Genomic DNA, 22062 nt, shown 5'->3' on the forward strand with positions numbered 1-22062 from the left:
AAGGAATCTTCTTTATTTTTCTTAATGAATAAACTCAAAGAATAGAATGCAGAATTTGGCATGCCTCTTAATTTGACTGTTTACATATATGTAAAGAGTGGTTTTAGGGAATAGTCTGGGATGCTCTGTGTGACTTGGACTATTAACGGAGGTTTTGTTTGACAGGAGGTTTTGTTAGACAGCCCTTGCTCTTCCCTTGGGGCTGTGAGGAGAGTGATTTTTTGAAGAAAGAAGAAACGTGTGGATGAGTACGTTTATGAGAAAATCTACAAAGAGGCTAGAAGAGAGTCAGTGCTGTAGTGAGATACGCTGACAGTGATTCCCGACCCACTTTCTGGTGTACCACCCGAGGTGGGGTTTCACCACAACTTCCACTTGGCCAGGGCTCTCCAAGGGGTGCAGAACAGCTCTTGGGGCCATGCGCGACACCAGGGTGCCTCATTGCTGTTGGCACACAGCCTGTAGCTCCACGCTGAGCTGCTTCCTCTTGCGCGTGGTCAGGAACCATGCAGAGCTGGGAGCTACGGCCACGATCGGACCAATGCGGGCCATGACACAGGGCTTTCAAAATCAGATTTGGCTGCCCTGGTTGCTGAGGTAGAGCCACTCAGTTATCTCTATAAGCAGCATTGCTGGGAGCAGGGAAGATACTCTTCAGAGAGGGCACAGTCAAGCGTGTTACAAGCTCAGTACACTTTATATTGGCTGCGTTCATTCAAAGGCTATGTTTTCCATAAGGGAAAGATGGCCAACATTTAGAGTGACAAAACTATGGGACAGTACATGTCTCCTGTCTTCTTAAGGATGAAGTTTTAAATTGTCCAAACTTAAACAACCTCTGCAAAGACCATTAAGTAACAGTCTATTTTTGCAGCTTTCTAGGGCTTTCTTTATAGCATGAAGTTGTTGGGTGTTGGCTTTGTTTTTGTTGTAACTTGAAGCTTAAGGTTTATTGACTTTTTGGTACAAAAGGTCAGTTCTGTCCTTGTAGGAGTTTCTTTTAGGCACTTTTAAAGCAAGCAGTTCAAGATGGTGCCAGAAGATAAATGTCACCCTGAGGTGAAACTCCGATAGAATTGTAAGTGATAAATATATTTTAAGTTGCCGAGTCCTATAGCATGTTGTACATCCCTGTGCCATGTGGCAGGAAGTGGTGGTAACTGTTCTCTTCTGTCTAGTTGTTCAGGTATCTCCTGTGATGCTAATAGGCTCTACAAATAAAATTGAATCCCTCTTCTTTAATTATTCTTCTCAAAAACAAGGCATGGTCCTGCAGTCATACTTTAGGCATAGCCACTCTGAAGTCAACCAAGACTTCAAAACCAGCTTCGCATTATTTCAGTTGCAGTCGAGAAGATCAGCAAAGGCATGAAGAGTGAACAGCTTTTAGCTGAAATCCAAGGAGGGGCCAGCGCTGTTGAAGAAATTAGGAACTTTGCCTTCCTTCAGGTTGATACTGGTGCCCTATGATACCGTGACTCTCTCATGAACTTCCTGGTTATTACGGGTGTGAAAGAAAAGTCCTGGCCTTTTTTTTCTTTTGTTTCCGCTCCCTCTTTCTTGCTCATTCTTTTGTTTTTCCCTTCCTTCAAAAATACAGTAAGACAGCTCTCAAGAGAATCTTAATTTCTTCTTGAGGATTAGGTAAAGCAAGCTCCTTCCTATCTGCACTTCTCCCTGTGTGCAGCTGGAAGGTAATGGCTTAACCTTGGGTTCAGCTGGGATCAAGCTAAATTCATATTAGCCGAAATAGGCATGTTAAGCCCCTCTCTGAAGAAGACCCTGGGGCCCTAAATACTTTTTTTTTTTCCCAGAGCAGAGCTTCCCGTGGCGTTTCCTCCAAAGCAGGGGGGTGAGCAACGCAGAAGGGAAGGGAGGAAAGTATTTGGGCAAGCTCCGCTGTCCCACGGGACGTTCGGTGGTGGGTGAGCCGAGGACCCCCTCCCCAAGCCATTCCGGCAGCCCCCGCCCCGCTCAGCCCCCGTTGTCAGCCGCACGCTCCCTGGCCAGCCGTGTTTTTGCAGCCTGACTTTGGGAGGAGTCCAGAAAACTCGTGTGTGACTTTTGACTGTAACCATCTGCAGAGTAATGATTCAGTTATTTCCATTTAGCCAGGGGAGCGAGAGTGCACTAAAATGCTGTTCTGGAAAGTAGAGCAGCACCTCTTAAAGTAAAGCCTTTCAAGTGAACTGCTAAGCTTTTGTTAAAAAAAAATCACCAAAAAACCGCAAACTTGTTTCAATATCCTAAATAATGCAGATAATGAATTATATTATTGAATTTCAGCAGTGTCACTCAGTTAGGTAGTATCTATCGTGTCATCAGTTTTTTTTTTTTGCTGTGAAAAAGTCCTTATGCACCTTTTATTTAAGCTCCTGAAAGAGAAAAACCAAAAAATGAGAACCTGTGTGTATTTTCAAAGGCATTCCTGGGCTTTCAGATTTGGCTTTGGGGATTGGTGGCTCTAGGTTGCATTAAGGATTACTCATTACAGGGAAATACTCAGTGCCAAACTGATTATTATAGTTATAAGCTTAGTATTGTTCTTTACGCGTAAAAATTACCACCAGGGAAGAAGGAGGCAAGAGCCTGATTTTCGTGATTGTGTTTCCCCATTCAGATTGCTTTTAATTTTTTTATTCGTGAGTTTTTTGCTTTGATTTTTCATCACAGTGTGTGTAGTTGATGACAATTGAATTTATTTACTGAACTTTTTGTGAATTTAAGCTTTTCTTCATAAAACTAAGTAAAAGTGATTAGCCATGTTTGAGTTGAGTATGCCAATATTGAGCAAAATTGCTGGCTTATGCACAGGAGATTGTCTGACAGTATATGTTGGCATATGTTATCTGTGCTTTCAGAAATACCACTAGGAAATGAATATTGATTTCTTCCACTTTGTTTTTTCTGCTTTTAATTTTAAGGGAAGCATGTTTTGAAGATATATTTCTGTTATTGTATAATAATAACAACATGTATGACCCATGGGTTATCTGTAATAGCAGAAAAACAGTTCTCCTCTTAATGTTGCCATGCATCCATGATTCAATAGTATTACATACAGGGGTGTGTGTGTGTGTATGTATGTATGTATGTGTCTACATGCTCAGGTAAGATGGAGCAAAATTTACCCCAAGCCCCTTCTCCTCTAATGGCTTCTTTGTTTCTGATTTTTGCTTGGGTTGTCTGAGAGAGTGGACTCATATACATGAGAATGTAATGCTATTATTAAGCTTATTGTAGTATTTCTATGTGCAGATCATGAGGGAGTAATCCAGCCTATAATACATGTTCATCCACAGTTTTTCTAAATAAAGGTGTAATCAAATGCAATGCACTGTTGAGAGATTACAACATAGAATTTGCAGTTTCATCATACCTGTAATGATACTAAGAATGTAGGAACGTGCCAGTATGTAATTCTTTTCTAACATGTCTTTTTTCACTCTTAGGACTTAATTTTCTTTTCTGAATAATTGCATTGTATCTTGCAGCATTTGATCCTACAAAGTGTTTGCAGTTTTGTAGATAAAAGCGTTGTTAGGAATAGCAAAGCCTGGATTATTGCTAAATTTACCTGACTTTTTGTCATAGTGATTTTTTGTACAATAGCTTTGTGGTTCCTTTTTAAATATAACTGTGCAGGAGTCAGGAAGCCTTGTTTTCCCTTAGTCTTTTTTTTTGTGTATGATTTTGCTATATTTTTGACACGTGGAATCTTGAAGGACGTGGTGAGGGTATGGGAGGCTGTGGTTTTAGTAATGTGTCAGTGTATGTACTAGCCAATGTAATGTATTCCAGCGGTGTGTCTTCATATTTCTGTGAAGAAAAGCTGTATCTTGGTTTGCAGATTGACCTTTCTAATAACGCCTTACTTAACTAGGCACCGTTTTGTAATGCTTAGGTATGTGTGGAACATGAAATCTGTGGTCGAACTTGAAAATGTCATGGTGATGATGTACTGTGCATAACATAGGTTTTTGTAGATTTCTTTTTTAGGATAAGCCTTGTAATCAAGGGATGTAAAGAGGATATAAGTGTATCTTGTGTTTAACTTTTCTAAAGTGCCTCTTTTGCAAGGAGTGGTCTGTCTTGAATTTGCTACCACAGTTGGCTCACTGCCCGAAGGTCGCCTATGCATCAGCCTCAGGCTGCTTTGCAGAATCGTGGGACCATATTGGTAAAGGTACAGATTCTAAAATAAAGTACAAATACATGGAGGAGGTGGTGTTTGGATTAGATTTAGTTCAAGTCTCCAGCTTTGTATTTGGCTGTATTGATATCTCACAGGCTGTTCTTGGTGCTGTGGTATTCGCAGCCAGCACTGGTATCCGGCTGGAGAGGAGCGCCCAGACCAGTGCACTGAGTAGAGAGGAGGCTGCTGAGTGAATTTTCTGTTTGTCTAGCAGATGGTAGGAGTTGAGCTGGCGAGCTTACTTTGCAGTTATTTTGTTCCTGTTTATTCATGTTCCTGTTGTTGGATGCAAGAGGCTGTCACCCACATTGTACCAGGAATGACATTATGTGCCTTTAAAAGGGAGAGCTCTGCATCCCTCGGAGGTTTGGAAAATGCACAGAAACCAGCTCTGGCTCAGGACATCTTTCAGTCAAGAGTGTTTGGAGGCAGAGAGAGTACCCGAGGTGGGGAGGGATAGCTCTGTAGTTTTCCACCGCTCTCATGTGCTTCCCTCAGCACTTGTTTTGGCATGATGGAGACCAGGTCCAGGGCTGCAGAGCTTAGGCATGTTCCTCTCTGCTTCTCTGTGCGCTGGGAAGATAATGCTCATATTTTGCCTAAGCATATGCTTTGCTGTAAGTAGTCTTTGAAATAGCAGAAGTTCCTACTGAAAAGGGAATAAATGCTGGAAATAAATAAAGGAATGTGGTTTTGCATAGTAATACATTGATTTATATACATCCCAGCGACACCAAACTTTACATTTGTTTAGATTTGTGTTGCAAAAATGGGCAGCACCAGTAGCACTGTGATCCCAGTCTCTTATACAGCCTCTCGTACTTGGTGTGCTCCCATCTAATGCTCTCCTGTGTCTAGGCCTGGACACCCATGTTTGCAGTGCAGCTCCCTCAGTCTTCCTCCTGCTCCATGATTGCCCCATGTCAGAGACAGGACTGGTCAGCTGGATCCTTCCGTCAGCTGGATTTGTGCTTTGACCACTCAGGGGCAGGGGGGAGCAGTGGTGGGCCCCCTCCTGGGCTGCAGCTGAGTTGAACTGGCTTTGCAATCCGTGAGTCTGGGCCTGAAAAATAGGACTATTAAATGATCTGTGTGATGAGAATTCGCGTTAGAAGTGATGGCTATAATCTTTTCCAATATTGAGCTGGAAAACTCATGCAAAAGTAAATGGTGTGTATAATAATCTACTGAAAAGACTCTGCAAAAGTTAAGCTCTGCCTCTGCAGAGAGTGTGTCTTGCACATGTTTGGCTCCTCAACTGTAATATCTACTGATGGTAATAACCTGTAGGTTACAAGGTTACAAAATACCTGCTGTAAAGTGGCTGTGTTCAGGTCATTTGCAGAGTGTGTGTGTGTGTGTGTGTGTGTGTGTGTGTGTGTTATTGGTTTTGGCTCTAGGAAGTGCAGTTTCTTTGCTTGGCTGCAAATACACAGTTACCTTTTTATTTTGCCTTATGCCTTGCTAATGAATGGGACAATGTACGTGTGCGTCTTTATGGAAGGAGGAGGCTGAATTTGTTCACAAACAGCACAATATGAATAGACCAATACTTCTGACAACATCGGATCAACTCAAAGATCCTGTTTGTCCCTGATCCTTCTCTGACTAAGGAAGATTATTCTATCAGGTCTTTCTTAAAAACAAGACACCTTCTGCCCCATGTCCCCTTACCTCTTTGGACCTGTTCATTGGTGAGTCTCCCATTGTTTTCGGGTAAATGGGGGAGGTTTTTGCGGGGAACGATGCAGGGAAGTTTCTGTGGATTCCACGGCTTTTGTGATGTGGTCACCATTTCTCATACAGTCATGATGTGCCTTTCTCCCTTTTCTCATCGGAACTGCCTGTGTAGGAGGAAATAAAAATATTTGGTTTATGGTCATGGGGTGAGCCAATGGCTTAATCCCAGTTTAAAACCAATATGCTTCTGGCTGTCCACTTCAGCTGGAAAACAGCATGGGCAGAGACATTAATAGTAGACCTCAAATGAAGTTTGATGTTAGCTTTTCTCTTTCTTTTTTTTCCCCACTGACTCCGCATAGTTTTGAAATGCTGCAATCAAAGAATAGCGTGAGCAGGGGGCCCTGTTTATTGTTTTAGCCAGAGAGTTCCAAACAGCGAATTCTTTCTCTTTCTATTCCAGGCAACAATGACATTTTTCCATTATAAAAAGTACTTGTTATGTGAAAGACACTTGCGTCTTAATAGAAATTATGAGTCTGATTCTTTAGTGAGTATTACAAAGGACAGGTGAAAACTGGATCAGTGGATTTTTTTTCTTTCAGTTTGAATTCACACAGGCTTAGAAAGTTGGGTTTTTTTGGTAATGGTGGGCATTGATTATGTTAAACAGTTCAGCAGGTAAGTCAACCTTATGAAACTGTCTGGTATTTCAAGCTTGATGCCTCGCTTTGAATCTTTGATCGTTTCCTTGTGGAGTGGCAATAACAGTCCCGTTATATGAGCAGGCAGCTGTGTTGTCCCTGCTTTTGCTTCTTTTCTAACGAGGGAAATGATGAAATGAATAAGAAGGGCCACTTCGGAGAGAGGGCTGATCATAATGCAGTGCTTAATGAAGTTAAGGAAGTACCTTGCCGGAGCTTAGGATTTTTTTAAAGGAAGGAAGGAATAAAAACAATATCAATTTAAAAGAGGGAAAGACTAGAAATGGGTCCAAATGCATGCACTGCTCCCTGCCAGTGCCTGCTTAAGATGGTTTTTGCGTAAATACTGTGGGGGACAGAGGATTTCATCTGGGTCTTTACTGCGAAAAGAACTCTTCCTTTTTTGGTAGAAAATGAATGAACTAACAGTGGGGCTGATACTGATCTCACTTCAGCATTTCCCGGATCCTTCTCCAGCAGAGGCAGGCAAATTGCATCTGAGAACTCCCCCCGTGACTGAGTGCCAAAGGCAATTACAAGCTACAAGCAAGGAGGGACTTTTGCAGGATTTGGTACGGGTAGGTTCTCAAGCCCTTGGGTGACTGTCCAAAGCCTTAGATCAGCACAATGTCCAGGAAATTGCGAGGCCAAAGGCTTCCTGTCGAGGTGTCCCATGCTTCCCGCAGCCAGCCGGGCCAGCTTGCTCTCTTGCATGAGCTCCTCTTGCCCCTGTCAGCTCACCGGTCCCTCTCCCTGCTGGGGCTGGGAAGGGTTAGAGGTGCATGGACATGAATGGGAGGAAAAGTCAGCTTGAACTTTCTGGCCCTCGGAAAACATTCGGTTTGGCTCTGCTCAGGAGCTAGGCAGGCCTTCAAGAGCCTGCTGTGAACTTGCCTCAACCGGCAGCCCCCCGTGCGGAGAAGAGGGGTGCCAAGTCGGAGGTAATGCATGTTCCCCGGGACGTAGGTGCAGCCGCATGGGCCAGAGCCCCATGGGGGAGCCAGGACATCACCTATTCCCACGCGCTGTTGGTGCCCGCGGAGCAAAGGGGACGCCCAAGCTACCTCCGCACTGCAGCCTCCATCTTAGTGGTTTATTAAAGGAAGGCTTTACATGAAACCCCTGCCAGGCAGCCTCAAGCGTGATTTGGCTTCCTTTCTTTAAACAAAACCCTTTTTGCTCTCTGCTGGTCTCTTCCAGATGGGTCAGCTTGGCCTTAGCAGGGCTGGGAGCTTGGGAACTGGCTGGTGCAGTGGCTGGCTCTGAGTTCCCAGACCGATGATGTCACCAATGATATCATTTCTCAGATGCTACTTGATGTGGGGGGAGGCGACCTCAGAAATGCGAACTTGGCATTAAACGCCATATTCAAAAATGTATGGATTTGCTGTGGTGAGAAGTATTTCACACTGTAACTGCTTTGTACCACTGTCTGTTAAAAGTATATAAAAAGCAAGAATAAAGCCCTCACCTCTGTTCCAGACTTTTATGGAACATATTTTAAAGATCCCAGGTAATTTCCACCATGGGTAAGGGTCATACACTGCTGTTAAACAGACTACCGCCATGTACTTTGAGGGCACTAAACCACTTAGCCATAGGGCACACTGTGCTCACACTTAAAGCATGTTCCTTATATTAATAATAATAATAAGCAGCTCACGCCTGAGGACGCTCCAGTCAAGGCATTTTGGGGGCTGGCCTGACCTTTAAGCTGCTCCCACTCAGTAGAGTCGTAGCCGTACGTTAGCAGCAGTCACGCAAGGGAGCTGGTGGATTTTGGTGATGTGCCCTGTATTATTTCTGCTATCTTGAGGCAATTAAGTTCAGCAGTTCTAAGCAAACGTGTGGGAGGGAAAGATTTAGGTTGTATAGTATACTGAAAAGTGATGTAAATCCAACTGGTCTGTTGAGAATGAGATTTGGGCTGGTAGCAAAGGAGGTAGAACTTCTCAGAGTGGCAATAGTATGTATTATTAAGTCACCGAAACCTCCTGTCACCTTCCAGCTTCACCACCTGGCCTGCAGGTCCCTCAAAAGATGCAAAAACATGATCAGTTTTGTTTGCGTGTTCTAAAACTTGTTTTGGGCCTTAATCACTCATGTAAGCTGAGCTAACAGTTCCTGCGGCTTCTTAGGCTTTTGAGGTGGTGTGCTTCAAAAGTTTGCTGCGTTAGCTTTTCTCCAGTTAAAATAAATGTTTGCGAGAGAGAGAGAGGAAAAAATAAGAATGTTGGGAATATCCAGTAAATAGAAAATCTTTGTTTTTCTCTCCCTCTTTACTCAAAGATTTCCTGTGCTGGTCGGGGTTGGTGATCTCATGATCTATAAATAGGTTCCATCCAGGGAGGAGAGGGGAGAGAAGGGAGGCTCTAATTAATTATATAGAAATAGTCATTTTCTCAAAATAAGCAGCAAATCCAAGATGTTTGAAGCCAGGCTTGCTGGGGCTTGGGGGTGGGGTGTGCCTACAGCATTTACTAATGAGATCATGGAATAGGACAGGAAATCTCTAGCTGATGCCAAAGAAAACTTTTTTAAATTCTTTTTATGAAACAACTGTTGAGGTCCCCCCTCCTTCTTTCAAGCATGTTTGCAGATAGTGAATCAAAGGATGGACAGGCTGACACCCTGGTCCATCAGGTCTTTAAATGTGCAGTTGGTTGTGTGCATGTCAGCGTATGCAAAGTCTGTGGTTTTGCTCCCTTGGGTAAGTGCCGGCATGACAAGGGTCTTCACTGGTGAAACAGCAATTTGTGGAGCTGCAGAATTTATTATGTGCAACATTCACAGTTGCTGATTCAGTTTGCTAGGGGAATATCTGTGTGTTGAAAAGTAGAGGAAACATCTCAGTCCCTGTGAGACCTTTAAAACAGACCTTTAAAGCACACACAAAAAAATCTTTTTATGCTGTGATATGATTTGACTGGATATCCAATATTCTTCGATCCTTGTGTTCAAGAGAATAAATAGATGTTAGTTTAATTAAAACATCTAGCTGAGTAAGTCTGTGTTGAGTCTGTATTTCCCTCTATGTAGTATTTCTCTGAACAGGTAATGATTAACATTGCTGTCATTGCTGCTAATTTATCATTGAATTGTCCTTCACATTAGTCACCTGTGTTTGGAAATTATTTACAACAGAAACTAGAATTGCGAAGCTCAGGCGACAGAGTTATTATGTTGAAGGAATAAAACACATCTTAATTAGTTTCCATCGTGTGTATTTTTTCTCTCTCTCTATGGGTCTTTGTCACACATTTTGATGTTGGCAAGTTGAGATGCGCTCACAGAAGAGCTTCTGAACGAAAGGTGTTTGCTTGAAATTGCCAAGGAAACCATGTGTCAAAAAATGGAATAAAACTCATGAGGATTTTGCTCTCAGACAAGAAACTCGCTGAAATGTATATGAGTGTTTTTCTTAGACCTTAGCTCGGTTTTAAGGCCATGGTCACCTTTGCTAGACCACTTCAGTCCACCTTCAAAGCTACTGTTGGCCTGCAGGTATTAGTAATAGGATCTTTTTTCCCAGTCTGTGTTGTACGCAAGGAGCATATGAGACATCCTGTGGCTTCCTCAAGTTGCCCTGTGTCCTGCCCGGCCCCTGGGGACTCCGCATGGGAAGGTCACGGTTGGAAAGGAGTGTTTGCAATGGTGCCGAGTCTTCCTTACGCTACACAGTGAAATTTCTGTATCTGACCTCTGTGTTCATGTAGTGTTAGGAGCTGTCGAAAACTGGCTGTTGACAGCAGTAAATGTTTGGGTTTGAATACTTTGTGCGTTCACAAGTCCTGAAACAGATGAGTTAAAAAAAAAAAAAATTGGCTCAGTTTATGAGATACTGAGATTTCCAAACATGAGCTAGTTGCTGATCACTTCAGCATTCTCTGTAGGCTACAGGAGTTGTGGGAAGCCTGTACTTGGCAGGATCAGGCCCAGAAATGTAACTGAAATATTAACGGTCTGTTCAGAAAACAAGTGTTGATGAAGCAGCAAAGCAGACATCAGATTGCCAGTTGAAAGAAAAAAATAGAGGCACAAAGAGCTTTTGGTGATGATAATTAGAGTATTTTTTAAAGAAGTATTGTAGATAGATTAGACTCACCATTTCAGTCATTTCAGATTGCAGATCATCTTTTACTTCAGTTGCTGTACAGTGCCAGAAAGAATTCACGGTTGTTGATACCACTGATTCTCTTTGCATTCTTGTAGTTTTAGAACAGCCCCATATTGGAGGAAAGCATGGTATCTATGGAATTTTGTGTTTGAAAATCAGTGCTGTTAAATGCACAAGGAGGGGACTCCAAGATTAAATTACTTAGAGCTACACTTGCTTGTAGTCATAGAAAACCTCAGGCCAGACTGGTCTTTTTATTTAAAGAAACCCTCAGACTTTTAAGAGCTAAGGCATTCCTGACTGCTCAGTATGTGTGGGTGACTATGGCCCATGTTCTTTGGCAGTGTAAGTTGCTGTGGAAGAAAAACTACAATATACTCCGGTGGTGGCTACAGCCATATTAAGTGGATTGAAAAGTCTTAAAATCCTTGAAACCTCAATTAAAGCATTAAGAAGGCTGTGAGGCAGGGAGAGTTAAGGACAGAATCAAAATAAAAATTATACCCTCAAAACCTACAGCAGGGGAAGATTTTGGTAGTACAGCTGAATGGCCCATACTAAGAGTATGAAGAGTAATTTGAAGAACCCATGTCAAACATCATCAAAGAGGTGAGCCTTTATTTTAGATTAGTGAAATGAGAGGTGGTTGTGCTACCCAGCTTTACTAGCTAAGGAAGCAGATTACCAGCTGTATATGGACATGTATTCAGTGATACCTCCCAAGAGTCAGAGGCTCTTAAAATGCAGTTCTGGTGTAAATAATTGTCCTGTTGGGTGGGACAGAACATCCAGATATGCATCTAAACTCTCATTTGGGAAAGCGTCCCTGTTCGCCAAAGCACAAGTCAGAATTACTGAAGTGTAAGTACGCACTTTAAGTCAAAGTCCATCATAAATATTAAAAAGGCACAAATGTAGCAAAAATATATTTCAGTAATACTGATATCATAGAAGATAGTCCCAGTGCCTGATTTAAGCTTCTAGTTTTGGTGCAGGTCAGATGGCCCAAATTTCCAAGTAACTAGAGGAGAGAGGTAATTATATATGATTGGATAGATACATCATATCTAATTTCTGAGGCTTAGTGAAGCATGAAGTGGACAGTGCAAATATCCTTTCTTTGTGTTATTTTCTTAGCATATTCATTTTAGGACTTTTCTGATGAGGATAGTGTTCAAGGCCCTGTGTAGTGTCAGGTGTGATTGTACTCAAACACATAGGTGTTAAAGAACAAGAAAAGTAACAATAACAATTATGTCTGCTGGCAACGTGCACAGGGTCTCTCTGTATTCACTGCTGTCACCCTGCTTTTGTACCCTTTGGAAAACCTGCAGCAGCACGACAAAACCTAACAAGTCAAATAATTTCTCAACAGCTTCAAAACAGGGGTGTTCTGCCAACATGTTATCAAGGGTTCCAGGACATTTGCTCCTCTGTTCCAGAGCATATGTGCTAATTGCCAGGATTTGCAAGGGAGACTTTTTTCCATCTAAACAAAAAAATGCTGTAATTTGAGTATAACCAAGGAAAGAGGAAAATAAGCTTCTGGTACATGCATTTTCTAGCAAGTTTGGGAGGTTTTCCTCCTAAAAAATATACAGAGTATCTTAACAATTCTGCACTGAAGATGTTTTCAGTACCTCTCATTAGTGACTTTATTCCATTCAGAAATAATAGCTGATCACAAGACTATTGAAGAGGATTCGGTCATCAGTACAGGCTAATTACCAGGATTCAGTGAGGTACTGAACTAACCATAAGCCTGGGAATTAATATAACTTTCTCTTGACTATCTTTGTATGATTTCAATAAAAAATCAGTTACAGCCATATCCAGCACATCATTTTGCAAAGTTCTACAAGTTGAGTATTTTTCTAGTGCAGCTTCCTGTTGGCATTTAAGCTGTGGTATCTGCCAATAGCTTGTATGCTTTGAAAAGCAGAGAGCTGGCAGGCTGTAAACGAATGATAGGATAGTTGTATTCGCACCTTCTCTGTGAGAGCATAGACCAGGGCAAAGTATAACACAAGTGAACTGTAGTTCTACATTTGTATGCTTTTGCTGATTGCCATAATTTAGCAGAAGAATTGTCAAATAGATAGAAACCTGGTATTGGTGGTGTTAAAGGGGAAGATAATAAGCTGGGGGAGATTACCTGAGGGGATGCTTGAGGCATCAGGCTTACAATCGGTCATGGGTGGGGAAAAGGTGTGGGAGCATGCTGATGAAGCGTGCTGGGTTGGAGGCAACATCAGTACAGAGGAAAATTGCGCTATCGTTGAGGAAGAATTGAAAGACCATAGAGTGGGAGAAATAAAAACAAAATATGATTATATGAACTGCCAGATCAGGCTCATAAAGAGAGATTTTTTTTTTCCTGAGGTTGGAGCTTATTGGTTGGACGTGACTGAGGTAAAGAAGGTTCAGGGTATATTGGCTGATGAATACAAGTCATTGCTTATGAGCTACATGATACTGCCAGGGAAAAAAAACAATTATGATCTGATTTGGAAGCTGTTATTCGAGGTGAAGGTAGGGAAGTTTCTGTTCACATGTACTGTGGTCTTCTGAGGTGCCATTTTGTATGTGTGTCTGGTTCTGGTCATCCTCATTCAAGGCAGGGGAGCTCAGTGAGGAGTGACGTGCCGCGTTGTTGTGTCAGTGTGAAGACTTCTGCTGGAGCGGGGGTCTTTAACCTGTTGCTTTGTTTTATCCCGAGCCAGACAGCCATTCTGCCACTAGGGATTTTCTCATACTGTTTTCCTAAGACATTCTCTTTTCCTTCTTCTTAAGCCTTAGGTTTGGCAGTTAACCAAGTTGAAAATGACCCTGCTAGGTCACTGTAAACAATACTAAAAAAAAGTCTAAAACTCTGTTTCAAGAGGAGGGGGAACAAATGGCAGCCCTCTTTGAGCAGGGTTTGGGTCTAATAGTGGCCTTTTCCAGCATCATACCTAAAATATATTGATGTGCTCCAGCTGGTATTGGTCCATCTTTGTATCAGGAGGACATTGGGCCCATTAAATACTATTAAGGGAAGACAGGCTTTCTAAATGCCAAAACACATGCAGTGAAAGGCTGATTTGGTGTGACCTGTTCTAATGCTGAACAGTTATTTTCTTAGTGATAACTTTATGTGGCCTGAAAAATATGCTGTTCTCTTGCAGTTCGGTTATGATCTCTGTGGTCAGGCAGGAGCATACTCCAGGGTTGTTCTGTGTCGATATCCCCAGATAATCAGTTAGGTGAAGTCGGAAAAGGATTCTGATCTTGAATTGTAATGATCCTGTAGTCCAGCCTCCCATTTATGTCATTAAAATGCACTACTCATGTTGAAATACTTTCTAGACCAAGCTGGATACGCTGTTTGCCTGTCTTAATCAAGTTACCCTGTGAGCCATTAGCTCTCTTTTGGTTATATATCTGAGTTGCCTTGGACAGTGAGGGCTAGATTGCACTTGGTGTGTGCATTAGGGACAAGGCAAGAGGAGACCTTGCTCCTGGGCAAGTCCCGCTTTCTCACCCTGAATTCAGGTATACTCGGAGCTCCCATGCTCAGCAGCTGTCCCTTTCTCCTGAGACATGTACTGGCCAAATATGCAGGTAGAGGAGATAGCTGGTGTTGCCCACTGCAGACCATGTGGTACACCAGCAAATGCCTGAAAATAGGGAGGAGATGGAGTTGACTGGGGAAGAACATGAGCATTACTGAAATGTTTTCCTCCTCTCTCAAGTCTTTAATTTGGCAAACACCAGCATTCCCAGCTGTAGTTCTCTACCGTACTATATTAATATGGTTGTTACCAGCTTCCTGTACTACTGAGTCAGCTGAAGCCACACATAATATTTACACTCTCAAAGCAAACACATCTAGAAGTAAGACTGCTTTGTATCTCTGCTCATACTCTTGATTATATACCCTGAGGTCTATATTTGCCAAACATTATACTGCAGAATATAGACTGAGTTGTTTTTTCACCATGTGCCTCTTATAATGGCATTATACTTGTCTGTTTTAGTGTTCCTGTTATAATTAATATGTATTACTACAGCTATTTGGCTAATTAGCTTGCTATTTGTCTGATTGACTCTCCCAAGAATAGGAAATGCTGTGAAATATTTCAGAAAGAAAACAAAGTTTTCCAGCTAAAGCTTCTCCTCTGTCTAACTGGAGTGGAAACCTCCATCCACTTTGGCTATATGTTGTAAACAAACTAGAAACTCTGCTATGGAAACCCATGCAATAAGCTGGGTTCTCAGCTAGGTTATATTGTCATGAAGAAGTACTGTGCACTCTGTTACCTAAAATCAATGAGAAGTGGCATCCAAAATTTGTGGAAGCCCTAGGTCCCCCTGCCTCCATTCCCTGTTTGTCAGATGTCAGCATCAGCCCTTCAATTTGCAGGAATATTGTGGAAATTGAGCTCTTTTAGGGCTTGCAGAGTGCCAAAATGTTGTAGAGCTGAGCACCATAGGAAATCCCATGAATCCCCTGTCTCCAGAACGGTGTGCTGTAAATAAAGCCTGAGGCCAGACAGTGAGCAGCGAAGGAAAACCAAAATATTTGCTCATTAGCTGAGCTTCACCATCCTCATCACAAAGCAAGGCAAGGGGTCCATGGAAAAGTTTTCTGAGTGTAATTTAGAATGTGCAGATGGCTGAAGCTATGTGGTGCAGGCAAACTTGTTTCTATTATTTCCTGGCATCGCACAGTTTGACTTTACAGCCTTGATAATGTTCTATTAGTATTAATCGTTAAACTGGATGGTTATGTTAATGAAACGAGAAGGTCCTTCAAGTCAGCTCGCTGCACCTACTAAGCTGTTGTAAACAACAGCAAAAATGGCCAGTGCGGCATTATCTATCATTTCCTTAACAGGCCATTATAAACAACTGGCCTCTGGCTGCCTGTTGTCAGGACTGAAGAGACAGGCGGCCGCTGCCTTGCAAAACAGAGAACTGCACTTCTTCTGGTATCAAGATGAGGATTCTTTCTCTTATCGTGTTTTTTGACATCTCTGAAGTGATATGGCCTTGAGGAGAGGGGGGCGGCCTCTTGGGTCTGTCTGGCCACTGTCATCACCAGACAGCTATGTAAATAGAAACCCTTCGTGAATGAAGAGAGGCTGGGAGTTGATGAAAGAGAGTTCATAGGTTGCTACAGTTAGACAGCAAGAGACGTTTGAACAACACAGTACCAAGAATGTTCCCAGAGGAAACAGCTGTGAAATTTTTCTTTTGGTTACGCAGCTGCTCAGAGTTTGTGTTCACTTGATCACTTGCATAAAACTGGAGAACCTCCCAGACCGCCGAGAGGAAAAGGCAAATGAAGGGGATGCTTCGCCCGTGAAGCACTTGTTCTGCTGTTTGACTTAAATGTAGGAGATGAATCTGACAGAGCATATGAGGATGGCAGCTTTGCACAATCAAAGGTCAATACTTGATTCGCTAGACAATACCGTCTTTTGTATGCCTGGAGGTAGAAGTCTATTAAAGAGTGCAAGGAAAAGAATCTGTAAAGAAACTGAACACGGAGGCCACTGCTTCGGTGTTCGGGTAGCACTGGAATAATTTCATGCCGTCAGACATCTCAAAGCATGCAAGGTTTTCTCCTTGCATTATTTTCTTTTCATATGAAACCAGTCAAATAGTGTGGTGCCTGAGTCAGCTAGATAAGAAAGATAGCATTAGGGGTATACTTTTGTGAAACTGTGTTCCATGATTTGAGCCATGATTTTGAAGATAAAGGAGAATCTGAATGCTGTCAGTCTGATATTTGGGGTAACAGTCATGTCTTTAGAACACTAATGCTGGGCTCAGCTCAAGTGTCAGTGGGTGCTAGTTCTTCAGCCTGGTCTAAAATAAACACGTATGTGTGGCCTGCTGAATGGTTTTCTGGACTCCATTGACTACAGTTGGAGCACTAATGCCTGGATAGTAATCATCCACCGTGCAGGCATCTAAATGTGCATATCAGAATCTGGAGCTGAATCTCGCTCTTACCATTTGGTGAGATGAGCCTACCCACAGTGACTGAGCACAAAACTCTTCTCTGATATCTGGAGGTGAGAACATGCTAACCAGGAGCTAGACACTTATTTTATGGAACAATAAAACATTTTCTATGCAACAGCAGCATTTCTGTTTTTTTAGTGGAGACAGCAGTCAAGCCGGATAAGTCTGCTCTAACCTTTTTCATTTGTGTTACTGGCATTGCTCATAGTCTCTCCTTGTTTATCATGAGGAGAGGTTTATCCCTCTAATTTATCTAGGATGCTGTTGTATCACTAAAGAGGGTTGGTATCCGTATCAACATGGCCCATCCTGTGGATGAGAAAAAGCGATCGAGGCAGTGAACGACACCAGGACCAATGACCATTTTCCCCTGCAATTGTGTATGGCCTGGTTCAATCACTGTCGCCCAACACAATTCTCTTTTTATGATACTGGAACATAGAAAACTACCTTGGGGAACCTGTAATCTGGACTATTTGAATGCTGTCTTTTAATAAACAGAGGGAACAACTGGTGGCCTGAATTATGCAAGAACTTTTGGCTCATCCTCTGACTCTAATATGCTTATCATTTGTGCAGTATTTCACCATGGTGTGTCTTTCAGAGCAATGTTGTGATAGTTGTCTTCTTCCAATTGCTGATATTACTGGGGTGGAGTGAGGAAGTGCGACACTGCGCTTTTTCTTTTTTAATGGCTGTTAGTTTTCTGGCAGTAACAGTGCTGCAGTGGGAAATTTTTTGTTTTCTCTCTAAGATATTTCATCACAAGGATATTTCTTAGTAATCTTTCTTTTTTCTCCCCCAAATCCGTCATCTCATTGTCTGTTTTATTTTCTTACAGGAGGAGCTAGGCATTGCCTGTGAGTTGCTGGAGTCAGACTTCCTCAAGTGCAGTGTGGGATTTCCTTTCATGAGATCAAAATCTAGGGTAATGTTGTCATATTTTCACTTGCAGAGTGATGGTGTTCACTTCTCTGGCTCCAGGGAGCGGTTGGGAGACCTTTGTTAAATGCCTGTGACTGATATATTTTGTAACTTTCCAATCAAGATATTCAAGCCTTTCACAGTTTATGGGAAGGTATTTGTAGTCTTTCCCACCAAATAGAGCCAATGACAGTACCCTGTCTGTTGCAATATAGTGCAATATAGTTACAACTGCCAAAAACTTACATTTCCTCTGCAGAAAATTAGAAGAGGACTCTCTCTTATTCATGTTGCCTTCTCTGTTTTTATTTTTGTCATCTCTCACATAAAAGTGTGACTGAATTCATACAAATGAGAGTGAAAATGTTATAATGACTTTTTGTATTAGGGTCTCCTGGTAGCTTTTGGAGATGATTTTGTTCAGGTGGTAGAAGATGAGCTCATAATATTTCAAAATCCAGCTGGGTTCTTTCTGTCACAGAACAGATCTGTATAAATCAGTGATCAATCCCAAGAAAAGTGAGAAGAAAAGGAATCATTTCAGGATGATCTGAACAAAATGGATTTGAAATTTTTTAGAAAATATAAATTTCAAAAATTATTCCTTTCCATTTGAACTGACGTATCATTTGACCCCACAGGAAATGTTTTAAATACTTTTGGCTGTAACATGCTCTTCTAAAATATGTATATATATTTAAATAGGATGGTAAATAATAAATGCAATAGCAAAATATTATCTGGAATGTAAGAATCTCAGTGTTTTACATCACAGTGAAACAGTTAGATTATCTTCACTTTTTAACAAACCACTGGAATTGGCATGAATTTGCAAACTGTTTCACTTAGCCAAAAACTGTTGAGGAGTCACAGATAAGAAAAATTATTTTGTGGAATATTTAATATAGCACTACAGTCATCATCAAAGTAGATTTTCTATTCGAAATTCATATCTGATTTTATCCACTTAGTGAATGGCCTGAAGGCTGCTATAATTTGTGCAAGTTTTTCCAAGTCTCTGTGCATGCCTGTGACATGATCTTTATTCCCCCAAAATATCTCTTCACCAGCAAGTAATGTACATATTGCTGCTGAGGTAATTTCAGGTAGCAGGTCCGCTTATACCAGAAGACTGCTCCACTGGCAGATGATCTGTTTAAAAAAATCTTTGAACAACAATTCTAATGAAGGCCTGTTCACAAGGAGGGAGCAATCTGACTCCTTAGTACTGAAAAAGGGACACAATTTCTGTGATTTAAAAGCCATTCTATAGTAGAAGAGGTGCTCTTAAACGTATCAAAGTATGCTACTTTTGTACAGGTAGACCAGTAAAATATAATCTATATGTGAAGTGTCAGAATAAATATATATTGAAGCAATATATAGCATCACTAAATGTCACTTTTTCTTTGTGCAGTATGAGTTCAGTGTGATCTTCGACACAAGCCACTTGTCTGGGCAGGAAGAGACACTTACTTTCCTCGTCACTGCCCAAAGGTAAGGGAACCTCCTCACATCTTGATGACTTGAAGGGTACATTTGACAGCTTGGCAATCATGTGATAGAAGTCCTAGACACATATGTGTATGTATAAAAAATGAGACTAAGTGATTGGAGCTAAATACATGTGTTTTCATAATATCGAGGAGCCATGTGACTCAGCGTCCTGCAGAAAGGGGTAGGATGGTGCTTGGACTTTGTTTGCTAGGCAGTTGCGATTCTGAAGGAGCATTTTGTGCGCTCTCAGTTGGAAGGTCCTTGTGTTTCTGTGCCCATCCCTTTGGGCCCTGTATCAAGCTCAGCTCAGCTGCACTTGACGATCAGCACCAGGCAGACCCATTTGTTCCAGCTTTTGAACAAACTAAGTGTGCTTGGATGCAAACCAAAAAAACTAAATGCATTCATCAGATGGTCAGGGATCTTCAGTGACAGTTTCCAAAGTTGCATATCCATTTTTCTCTCTGTGGATCTCCAGCAGGTATGACAGTGTATGAAACAGCTGACAGGGCTGCTTCCCAAAGGGCACTCAAACTTCATCGGAATAGGGTGCTGCCAAATCTTAAGCAGTGGTGGTATGATGTGTGCACAGGGATTTGATTTTGGGCAAAATAAAAGGTGTGACACGTGCTCTGTGCCTCCTAAGATGATTTGCCACAAAGAAGCAATCTCCTTGGGTGATTTGTTCACAGGCACCGACTGCATTTGCATGGGAATGGAAAGTAGCATGGTTTAATAACCCTGGCCCTAAACTGCTGCTCCAGTGTGTTGTGTGTGTGACTGGATGCTGCTTTCACTTGCTGTGTGAATGGGCCAGTTTCATACCCGCTTGTGTCAAAATAAAGATTCCCCAGTCTGAATTCTCCTCCTCAATGAGAAGTCACCCTGCAGGACAGCTGGAGATGAGAGATGAGGAGCAGCAGTTGCTGAGTGACTGATCTTGCAAGGCGTAATCCTTCCCCTCCAGTAACAGGGGTGGGTGCAGAACAAGATCCTGCAGCATGTGGTGTGGGTATGAAATACTGTAAGTGAGATCATGCAGCAGAGGGGCAAGACTGTGTCTTACATATTAGAGAAGTTTTATTCTCCATGAAGCTCATCTTGTGTTCAGGTGACCCATAGTACTTCTAGGTCAGGGAGATAAATCAAGAGCTGCTGTACAAATGCCAGCAGTGGCAAAGATAAGACGGTAGTGCTTTAAATTGGCCCAGCGGGTGATTTCCAGATCATCCCTTTCATCTGCTTGCCCTGCATAGCACAAGGCTTTCCTCAGTAACCTCAGGTTGCTGTGACCTATCCGTGAGACATGTTAGTCCATGCTTTTAGTTGGGTGAGGAAATAGATAGTGGTATAGTGCAGCTGCTCAGAAGGGTTTGGATAACGTTTCTTATTTCAAAAGGAAAGTTTCTTATTTTCAAATATCTGGGTGTGGAGAAGTTCTTGACTATACCATGCTGTCATGGGAAAGTAAAAATTGCCCTTCAAGTGTCCACTTTAACCTGTCACTTGTAGCTACAAATTTGGCAGCATCTATAACAAGAGACTGATTCTATAGCAGGTGAGAGAGCTCAGGGGAAGGACTAAACATTACATTTATTCTTTTTGTAAAAAAAAATCAAAAAAAACAAAAAACACTTTTTCTAACTTAATGGAGTGGAAAAATTTTCTAGATCCACTGAGCTGTATTCTCCTTTTCTGTCAGTAACTCTGCTCCTTTTGAAACAGATAAGCACACACACAGCAAACCTTCTGTGAAATTCTACTTACTTGTTCCACTTGCCCCCATGGTATCTTGATATTTGCATTGGATGAGAAATGTCTCCATTTTGTACTCTTTGTTGAGCCTATTCAGAGGAAAAGCTTTTATCAACTGGTTTTGTCTAGGACTAAAAGTTAGTGAGTTTTTCCTTCTGGGCCATAGTTTTGTTTATTAGCAGACATAGCCAATGTGTCCATTACAGAAAGCTGAGCTGTATGTATGTAGCCAGCAGACTCTGTTTTCATAATCTGGTGGAGCAACTGTCATCATCTGCAAGGTATCATCTGGGATGTTTTGCAGAGTCACATACTGTCTGCTGTAGCCTCAGTAGTACTGTCCTAGAATAAATAGGTTCACATCTTTTGTTTTGCCAGACAGCTTGATTTGCAAGTAAATTTGATGAACTGCAGAGCAGAAGTGATCCCTGATTCATTGCTGAAGAAATTAGAAATATGTGTAACAAATATCTTTCAAGATTACCCTTCTGCACTGTCACACACCAAGCAGACTTACCATCAGAATTAGAATATTTACAAGTCTGCCTGCTGGACATACATTTCAGGAATCTTTTCCAGACTTAGTACTGAAGAAATTACCACTGAAACGTATTGTCTCAAACAAGAGATGATAACTCACTTTTCTCTTTCCTTCTTCTGCACTTTGACCATCTGATGTGAAAACCTTTGAAAATTAAAAGAAAACCTGGAAAAAATTTGAAAATTGATTAAATGCAAGTATGTAGGAAGTGGAATGGCTGAGCAGTTTTGGCCAGTTCAGTACAAGAGTCTAAACCACAAAGCCACCCATAGTGGTACCAAATTGGTGCTGCTGTACCATGAAGCTATGATGAAAGCACCATTTCGTTTACTGAGTCAAGAGCTTCAGTGAGACCCCTCCCAAACCGATGTACTGTCAGGCTGGGAAAAAGCGGACCCTTGCATTTGAGTCTAAATGTCCCTGTTTCTGTCCACTGTGTACAGTGCTTACTGTAGCTTTGCACTTCCATTTGGCTTCACACTGCGCCTTGCTCAAAGATAGGTTTTTCAGCCTGTGCCTGATTGTGTCACAACCACAGAGAAGAGCCAAGAAGAACTTGCTTTATGTGTGTGCCCTCTCCAAAGTACGATAAACAAATGTAACTCTTAATCTTTAAGAGGCTTCTTAAGGAGCG

General features: G+C 41.9%; 1 protein-coding gene across 1 annotated transcript in view; it reads left to right on the plus strand.

Annotated features, from left to right (window-relative positions):
- Positions 1–22062, plus strand: part of ITGA9 (integrin subunit alpha 9) — a 230863-nt gene that overhangs the window by 155314 nt on the left and 53487 nt on the right. The window contains exons 19-20 of the mRNA XM_026100784.2: positions 17553–17639; positions 19053–19132. Of these exons, the coding sequence (XP_025956569.2) occupies positions 17553–17639; positions 19053–19132 (167 nt within the window). The remainder of the gene's footprint in view (positions 1–17552; positions 17640–19052; positions 19133–22062) is intronic.

This window comes from Dromaius novaehollandiae, chromosome 2 (genome assembly GCF_036370855.1).
Source record: "Dromaius novaehollandiae isolate bDroNov1 chromosome 2, bDroNov1.hap1, whole genome shotgun sequence".
NCBI lineage: Eukaryota > Metazoa > Chordata > Aves > Casuariiformes > Dromaiidae > Dromaius > Dromaius novaehollandiae.